We start from the raw sequence: 9,846 nt of genomic DNA, 5'->3' as shown, positions 1-9,846 counted from the left end.
GCAGGAATGTTGAGCAGTGCTCTTGCCTTGCAGTGTATTCTTTCAAAGAGACTTAGGTGTTGCATTGAAAATGCCCTTAAGCACTTCCAAGTCTACAATAGGAGCAAAGCTGAGATCTTCTGAAGTCTTGCACATGGGGAGCACCTTTGGGGAAGATGACCAAGATGGGTGGTAGAGCAGACCACTGCTGGTTTTCTCCAGCATCTATTCCTCCTGCTTTGGGGAATAGCACCTAGATTTTCCATTGGGGCGACCCTTCCCCAGCTTGCAGTCTGTGTGGTGTCTAGAGCTGACAGCAGTAACCAGCCCTAGAATCAGAATGTCACACTGGGGGGAAAAAAAAAAGCCTGGGACCCAAGCCAGGCCAATGAGAATTCATGTGAGACTTTTGCTGGAACTCTTGGGTGAGAGACACATGTGTTCTGCTGGGGCTGCTGAGCTGGTGGGATGAACTCCTGGAGCTGCTGGTGGCCATGGCTCTTTCTCTTAGAGGGAAGGGTCTGCTGAGAATGAATCCAAGGCAAAGGAAAACACAGCCAAGATAGAGAAAGAGAGTCAGTGACCTGCTGATGTTATTCAAGGCCCTGGATCCAGACTCATCTCCAAGCTGGAGCCAAAAAAATCCTTTTTGATGAAGCCAGCTTGAATTGCACACACAGAATTCATGAATTTTTATTTATTTAACAAACACTTTATAGCATTTCCTACGTGCTAGGCACTGTCCCAAGCACTTAACATGTATTGACTCATTTCATCCTTTCAACAACCCTATTAAATGTGTACTGTTATCCACATTTCTAGATGAGAAGATTGAAGCACCAATAAGTTGAGTAATGGAATCAAGTTCTCCAGCCAGTAAGGGTCAAAACTAGGACTCAAGCCTAGGTAGTTGGCTCCAGAGCCTTTGTGTCACCACTTACTGGACTGCCTTTTTAACAAGGGGGAGATTGTTTCATAGTTAGAGCTGCTTAAAGAGGCAGTAAGTTCCTCATTATGAGTAGTATGAAAAAATACAATTAGACAGTAGACAAATACTGAGGGGATCCAAGAATCTGAATTTAGACAGTGAGAACTTAGTGAAATAAGAGGGCACTCATGGGGCTTCCCTGGTGGCACAGTGGTTAAGAGTCCGCCTGCCGATGCATGGGACACGGGTTCGTGCCCCGGTCCGGGAAGATCCTACATGCCGTGAAGCGGCTAGGCCCGTGAGCCATGGCCGCTGAGGCTGCGCGTCCAGAGCCTGTGCTCCGCAACGGGAGAGGCCACAGCAGTGAGAGGCCCGTGTACCGCAAAAAAAAAAAAAAAAAAAAAAGAGGGCACTCATTAGTAAAATGAAAACATATGAAAGTATAAAACTGATAAAGGTAATTATTTAGTCAGATTAAGAAGACTCTAATACTGTATTGGTGGTGTGTAAATCACTTTTAACTTTAGTAAAAAGGTTAAAAGACCAGAAGTATTAAAAATAACAATAGCTACGATGATTAGTTAATGAATATACAATATAAAAAGATGTAAATTGTGGCATCAAAAACATAAAATATAGGGAGGGGCAAGTAAAAGAGTAGTTTTTGTATGTTATTAAAGTTAAGTTGTTATCAGCTTAAAATAGACTGTACTATAAAATTTTTTATGTAAGCCTCATGGTACTCGTAAAGCAAAAACCTATAGGAGATACACAAAACAGAAGAAAGGATTCAAAGCAAACCCCTACGGAAAAGCATCAAATCATGAAGGAACCCAGCAAGAGAGGAAGAAAGGACAAAGGAACTACAAACCAACCAGAAAACAGTTAACAAAATGGCAATAGTACTTTAAATAACTATTTTAAATGTAAATGGATTAAATTTTTCAATTAAAAGACATAGAGTGGCTGAACGAATTGAAAGAAAAAAAGACCCAACAATATGCTGCTTAAAGGAGATTCACTTTAGCTTTAAATACACTCATAGGCTGAAAGTGAAGGGGTAGAAAAAGGTATTCCATGCAAATAGAAACCAAACAGAGCAGGGGTAGCCATACTTATTTCAGACAAAATAGACTTTAAGTAAAAAACTGTAATAAGAGACAAAGAAGGATAGAAATTTTGTTATTCTCTTACTTACATTACCCTTGTCCACTCCGTGGCATCTGGTCCTGTTGAGCCCACCCCAGGCCAGCATGAGTGGACTCTGGGTCTGTGCTGGAAGCAGCAGGAAGTAGAGATTTCTCCCAGGTGCTGAGTGTGACTCAGGCTCATCTGGGATACAGGATGTGTGTGTTGCTCTTCCTTAGAAATCTGTTGCTCAGACCTGAGATTCTGCCTCTCTCTGAACCTCAGCTTCTTCATCTGTAAAAGGTAATTGTATTATTTTACATAGTTTTTGTAAGGATTAAATGACATATGTGAAAAGTTTGTTTATTCATTCCACAGATGTTTATTAAGGGCCTACTATGTTCCAGGTTCCATTCCAGATATTAAGGATTGTATCAGACAGGGGCTAGGCATAAAACAGAATTCATCCCCAAATGGTTTAAATAAAGAGATTTTAATAAAGGAATCACTTACGGAGGGGTGTGTGGGGCTCAGGGAACATGAGGCATCCAATCACAACAGCAAGAAGCCATTATCATCATTAGGGGTGAAGGGACAAGGAAAGGAAGTAGAATTAATAGACTCAATCCAGAAGGTTTCACCTAGACGTGGGCAGGAGAGCCATGCAGTTGAAGCAATAGTTGTAGAGGAACTTAGCTACCTCCAAAGTCCTGCACTGAAGCAGGGTGGGCACTAGGAAGATGTACCGCCACCCTCCTTTCCCCCTGCCCTCCAATCTCCTGCTGGGACCTCACTTTGGCCCAGTGAGCAAGACAGCCCGATAGGTACTGTCCACAGAGTTCAGCCTCCTGGGACTCAAAGCAGGGCAGAGAAGAATGGGGTGGGGGCAGGAGGGCCCCAAAAGAATAACTCTCGTAGGAATCACCGGTAAACAAAACAGTCCACATCTCTGCTCAAGGCCAGATTCTACTAGTGCTTTGTATATGGCAAAGTTTTACACATGAGTTGGTTAAATCATGGGTAATTGTAGTAATTAAACTGATAGTACCCCTTACTCTGGTTTCTGTCAAACACCCAAACCAAGGGTGGACTGCCAGGCAGCTCGAGGTGCTCAGGAGCAACTCAGACAATCCAGGTTCTCAGTAAAGTTGTGTAATTCTATTTAGAGAGCAGAGCAGGGGCCATTCCAGGACATGTTAAGATTCATGCATTGTGGATGGCTGTTGCCATTCTGGGCCCAAATTCAAGCCTGGCTTCAGAATGGAGCAATAAAAAAGGGCAGCCGTGTCCATACAGCCAGATGGGATTCAAAATGCAGGACAGGAGAAACCAAGAATGAAAAACACCCACGGAGGCAGATGTTAATGAGGTCCCAGCCTAATTACACAAGCCCTGCTCTCAGTGTCCAGCATTAGGCAACACTAAATTATAGGCACCCATTCAAACCACAGTGGCTGATAATGTGTCTCCGCTCATTAGGAGGTCAGACCTCAGAGAGGGTTGAAGAGAAGGAGCCAGAAAGCTTAAGTAACACAAGACCTTGAGGAAAGGCATTGAAGACTCTCAAAAACTACCCCTGGTACCCACCCCAGGATTACTGTTTTCAGGGAGGATATTTGGGGCAAGATGGAGATGTGTGGGCCTGTCCCAGAGGAGGAGTTATTTTACAAAATCTTAGATGTCCAGAGTTAGAAGAGTCCCTTAGAGTTTTCTGTGTGTCCTCATTTTACAGGTGGGCAAATTGTGCCCCAGGTGGCAGGGAGGAAGATGACTTGTCCAAATCCTCCTAGCATGTTAGCTTTTGTGTCAGGATCAGCTCTCAATCCTGAACCTCTATCCTGAGAACTCTCAAACATCCCATCAAAGAATATTATAAAATCATGTTTATTTCACACATAATTGCTCAAAGTCTTCTGACCTTCCTGAACTTGGAATTTCAAATTCCAGATATTCATTCATTCAACAAATATTTATTGAGCAAATTTGGAGTGCCAGGCACCCACCAGCAAATCACAAAGAGCTCAGTTTCTACTCTCCCTTCGTGGTGCCTGTGTCTGTTTGGAAAAGTGCTTCCTTTAATTCTCCTAAGTGGTTACACACACACTGAGCTTTTCCTACTTTCCTTTCTTTCATTCATTAAAGATGTGCCAGACATAGAGGATACAGTAGTGAACAAAATAGACAATATCCTTTGTGGAGCTGACATTTAAGCTACAGATACTGACAACAAATAAGAAAACAAATATGCAATCTAATGGCAGGTCGTGAGAACAGGTGGAAGCAAAAGATGAGATAGAGAGTGACTGGTATTCGAGGTGGGGTGATCAGGGAAGGCTTCTCTGAGGAGGTGACTTGAGTAGAAACCTAAATAATGTGAGCAGAGTGAGCACTGTGGACTTGGGAGAGGAGCTTCCCCCTCTCTCTCTTGACTTTGAGTGGATGTGCACACAGGTAAGGGGCAGCTTTGGGGCCAGAAGAGGCAAAGAAGGAAGGCAGAGACCTCCCTTGGCCTGGTGCACTCATGTCCCCTTCTCTACCTTCTTCCCTAAAGTTGAATTTGGCACCCCCTCCTCTGTGCCAAAAAGCATCTAGGACTTGCCAGGTAGGCGGGGTGGCTTCATGGCTGAAAGCCCACCTGCAGGGCCAGAGCAGACCACCTGGGGTGGGTCTCAGCTTTCCCTTCTGCAAGCTGGGAGGCCCTGGATTAGTCTTTCCACCTTCCTAGCTCTTGGTTTCCCCATTTGGAAAGTGGGAAGAAGTAACTTACCCGTGCTTCTGAGAATGATGCGTATGAAGTAGGTAAGCGGTGTCTGGGGACAGTCCTTGCACCTGCTCTTCCTTTCTCCTGAAACACTCCGCAGATGTTACCATGTCGCACCCTTTCAAATTTCTGATCAAATGCCACCTCCTCGGAGAGACCTTGCCAGACCATACTGTCCCCACACTCGAGCCTCAACTATACATTTCTTTCCTTCAAGCAGTCATCACTGCCTGAAACTATAGATAGGTAAATAGATGGATGATAGATGATTCATTGATTGATTGATCGATAGCTGATAGATAAGGTACATAAATAAAATATATTAATGTAATATTATTATAATGTATAATATAAAATAATATATACAGATGATATGCTTTATGTAATTAGATAATACATTAATATAACAAGATTAATGTTATAATCAATGTATATTATATTAATTATATTATATTTTGATTATATAATGTAATTGTTATATTACAGATATAGATAAGATGTGCTATTTATATAATTTATTTTATTGTATTATTTTCTAGAAGAGAAGACCATGTAGGCAGGGACTTTGTTTTGCTCCCCCATATTCCCAGCCCCTAGAACAGTGCCTGTCATGTATCAGTTTCCCAATAATTATTTGTTCAATGAATGAAGGAATGAACCAACACAACCAATGGCTCTGTGTTCTTGTACTTACTGCTCTCCCTGCATTGTGATGGATTCAGGAGAACACTAATCATTATTTACTTCTCATGTCTCCCACTGGACTGGACCTTCCTAGAGGATCAGGTTAAGGACTGTTTTTCCAAGTTGTACCCCAAGTGCCTGGCTCAGTGCCGAAATCTTTGCTGAAGGCATTCAGGACTGGCCGACTCTTCAAATGAATAAGAATCCCACAACTTTGCAAAGTAAAAAGCTCACAGCTGAGAGGACCCCAGCCAGCTTGCACCAGGCGTGGACTTGCTGACCAGCACACCGCCCACCGCCTTCTCTCCCCGGGAGGGGACGGGGTCTGGGAGGCCAGGGACAATGAGGCATTGAGGGTCCCAGCAGAGCAGCCTTGGTGGGGGAAGGCCCGATCTATCTCTTTGCCCAGGGCCTTTGCCCTCAGCACTGCAGGAGAAAGCAGAATCCCTGGGGACTTGCAGAGGTGGGGCGTGGGAACGGGAAGAAAGCAGCACAAGAAAGAGACAGTGAGAGCCTGTAAAGAAATGCCAGGCTCCGCTACCCATGCGCCTCCAGCCAACAAGCCAGCAGCAGATCTGCCAGCTCCCCCAGGAGTGGGAGCGGAGCACTGACAGAGAAAAACAGTGTGGCTCCTGCTTCCCAGGATCATAGAAATTGGCGACAGGAGAGACCTCAGAGGCCACCGGAGAGCCCCTGCCCGCCCCACATGCACCTTCCTTCCCACATGCTGCAGCCACTCCCAGGAATGGCTCCCGCACTGGGTCCCACTCTGCCATCCTGGGGCACCTGCTCCCAACCTGACACGATCCACTGTGGGAGAAATTGCCCGATGATTACTTCACCCTTTTGACTTTGGCGTCCTGTTTCTCATTCAGAAGCCATCACCTTTTACTAACAGGCTACCGGGTACCTGGGGACTTCTCAGTGGCAGGTAATTTGATCCCCTTTTTGAAAGAAGTGAAGGAACATCTTCTGAGAAGGGTAATGCCTGGTCCAAGGTCACACAGAGAATGAGTAGGGGAGTGGGGTTCAAACTCCCATGACTTCATGTCACACTTCCCTTCTACCTGGTCGGCACAGCTTGATGCTAGAAACAACACTAGCATTAGTGCTAGGTGATCCTGGGTTCGAATCTTGACTCCCCACTTACTATTTGTGTGACTGCACAAGTAACCTCATTCCCTGATTCCCATGTTCTTCAATTGTAAAATGGAAGTGTTGCCTACTTTAGGGCCGAAAGAGGAAGTCTGCTAATGCCTGAAACATAGTGGCTGCTCTCGAAATGTTCAGCCTGCCCCTTCCTCGCCCTCCCACCCCACGACTCCTTCTGCACACTCTTCCTTTCATGGCCCCTGAGTGAGTCTGGTGGACAGGGGAGGGGAAGGAGGAGACTGTCTAGGGCCCCTTCCTCACCCCAGGCAACATGAAGGAGTGATCCATTTACAGTTTGCTCAATGTTTTCAGACTCTGTCTCTTCATTTAAGCATGTCCGTCTGCTTCCGAAGGGCTGATTGGAAGTTCCACCATGGCCCATTTCAATCCATTCTCTATACACAGCAGCCAGAGTGATTCTTCTGAAATTAAATCAGATGCCAAGCCCATGTTTAAAACCTGCCAAGGCGGACTTCCCTACTGACACAGTGGTTAAGAATCCGCCTGCCAATTCAGGGGACACGGGTTCAAGCCCTGGTCCGGGAAGATCCCACATGCCGCAGAGCAACTAAGCCCGTGCGCCACAACTACTGAGCCTGCGCTCCGGAGCCCATGAGTCACAACTACTGAGCCCATGTGCCATAACTACTGAAGCCCACACCTAGAGCCCATGCTCCGCAACAAGAGAAGCCACTGCAATGAGAAGCCCGCGCACCGCAACAAAGAGTAGCCCCCCGCTCACCACAACTAGAGAAAGCCCACGCGCAGCAACGAAGACCCAACACAGCCAAAAATAAATAAATTAATTTTAAAAAACCCAAAAAACCTGCCAAGGGCTTCCCTTCCCTCCTAGAGTGGAATTCACAGTCCTGACCATGCTCGGTAGGCACCCTGTGGTCTAGACTTCCTCTGTCTCTCCACCTTCGTCCCCATCAGCCACACCAGTCCTCCTATTCTGTGCCATTCTTTAAACAGGTCAAGTGTATTCTCCCCTCCTCAGGGCCTTTGCGCTTGCTATTCTCTCAGCGTGGGAAACTTTTCTGCCAGATATGAACACAGCTCACCCCTTGTGACATTTTGGCCTTACTCAGGTGCTACCACTTCCTTCTCTGACCATCCTATCCGAAATAACCTCCCACGTGGCTCTCTAAGCCCTCACCCTGCTTTATTTTTTAATTAACAGCAGTCATCACTGCTGCTGTGTTTGTTTGTGTTCGTTGCCTATCTCCAGCACTAGAACATAAGCTCTTTGAGGGCAGGGAACTTGTCTGTTTTGCCAGTCACTACATCCCTAGTGTCTAGAATGGTGACTGGCATCATTTTGGTTGAACAAGTGACTAATTCTTATATCCTGCCTTTTGTTTTATTTTCTGCATTTGTACCTATCTCCCCACCCCAGACTGGGAGGTCCTTGAGGGCAGAGGTCATGTTGTTTTCATCACTGCAACAAGCTGGCATCTAGTGTGGTACTTGATAACTGTGGGTTGGGTGCCAGGTTTGAGCCCCACCCCTGTTTAAAGCCCCAAGCTTGCTCCTTTAGAGTTCCTGTTGTCCTTCTTTGTTCTGAAACATATATTGACTAAAAATGGTATGGCCTGTTACTATCCCCATATTACAGAAACAGAAACTGAGTCACAGAGTAGCTAAATAACTTGCCTAAGTAAGTGGAGCAGCCAGGGTTTAAACCCGGGAAGGCTCATTCGAAACCCATGGCCTTAAGGGCTCTACAGTACTTCTTCCCACCGTGGTTGCGTCCTTGGTCACAGCTCGTCTCTTGTGCCATTTCACGATGGTTCTGTGCTGACAAAACCTATTGCCTCAGTGAACTCAGGTTTGTATCCTTTGATTTTCTTTTAAACCAGCTCTGTCACTTATACGGGGCAAGTTGATGGTCCTTTCTGTGTTTCAGTTTCCCCAGATACAAAGTAGAGATAATAATAGTTCCTAACCTGAGGTACAGTTGAAAGAATGAAAGGAACTAATTCACAAAAGGCACTTATGATAGGACCTGCCATGTAGTTAGCAGTCAATGAGTCTTAGCTGTTATATTATGATTTATTTCCCCCAAAGCACAAAACACAGCTTTAGCCCTTGGCCATACACTCTGCTAAATCCTTTTGCCCCTGCCAATAGACACTGAGACTTTTTACCTGCTACAAAACACCATCGCAGGATGCCCACTATCCCCCCACAAAGAGCTCTGGATCCTGACATCGTTTGCCATTCTTCCCAGCATGATGCTCATTCTTTCACGTTCTGCCAAAGTGAACTGAACACCTGCCTTGTGCCAGGCTTTCTGTGAGGCACTTCCTATACCCTGTGTCACTTTATATTCTTGTTCCCGTATCACAGATGGAGAAACTGAAGCTCTCAGAGCTTATGTAACTTGTCCCAAAGGAACCCAGCACAACAGTAGAAAAACCTAACTAGTCCTATGCATTCTCCCCTGCTCACCTCCAGTCTATTCTCTATACCACAGCCAGACTGTTTTTCTCTCTCTTTCTTAAAATTAATAGACTTTATATTTTTAGAGAGGTTTTAGGTTCACAGCAAAATTGAGAGGAAAGTGCACAGAGTTCCCATGTGCCCCCTGTCCTCTGACACACACGGCCTCCCCCATTATCCACATCTCCCACCAGAGTGGTACCTGTATCCCAATTGACGAAGCTACATGGAAGCATCGTTATCACCCGAAGTCCATAGTTTATGCTAGACTTCATTCTTGGTGTCATACATTCTGTGGGTTTTGACAAATATATAATGACACATATCCACCATTATATTATCATACGGGACAGTTTCACTGCCCTAATAATCCCCTGTGCTCTGTTTATTCATTCCTCCCTCCTCCATAACCCCTGGTGACCACTAATCTTTGTACTGTTTCTATAGTTTTGCCCTTTCTAGAATGTCATAAAGTTGGAATCATACAGTATGTACTCTTTTAAAGTGAGCTTTTAAAAACACTAATTTGATTGTGTCATTTCATCAGTTAGGACCGTTCAATACGTTCTTTATACAGTTAGACCAAAATCTTTACTGTGGCTTGTGTGGTCTGGCCCCACCCACCCTGCCAGCCTCCTTTTGCTGTCTCTGCATCAGCCACATCAACTCTTGCTCAGTTCTTCAACCCTCACCTATTCTTTCCCGTCATAGGTTTCACATATTCTGTTCCATCTGCCTGGAAAGTTCTTTCCTCCCCATTTTACCTAGA

At 45.2% G+C, this 9,846-nt stretch overlaps 1 protein-coding gene across 2 annotated transcripts in view; it reads left to right on the top strand.

Moving 5' to 3' along the window:
* The window catches only part of SYN3 (synapsin III), a 406,875-nt gene that overhangs the window by 59,446 nt on the left and 337,583 nt on the right, over positions 1-9,846 (top strand). The window contains exon 4 of one of the 2 annotated variants that reach the window (XM_007449438.1): positions 4,832-4,834. The exons of the other annotated variant lie outside the window; for it this stretch is intronic. Within the exon in view, the coding sequence (XP_007449500.1) occupies positions 4,832-4,834 (3 nt within the window). The remainder of the gene's footprint in view (positions 1-4,831; positions 4,835-9,846) is intronic. 2 annotated transcript variants of the gene reach the window in all.

This window comes from Lipotes vexillifer, unplaced genomic scaffold (genome assembly GCF_000442215.2).
Source record: "Lipotes vexillifer unplaced genomic scaffold, Lipotes_vexillifer_v1.1 scaffold374, whole genome shotgun sequence".
NCBI classification, from domain to species: Eukaryota; Metazoa; Chordata; class Mammalia; order Artiodactyla; family Lipotidae; genus Lipotes; species Lipotes vexillifer.
The sequence above is the reverse complement of the archived record's forward strand: the minus strand, read 5'-3'. Positions and strand labels throughout refer to the sequence as shown.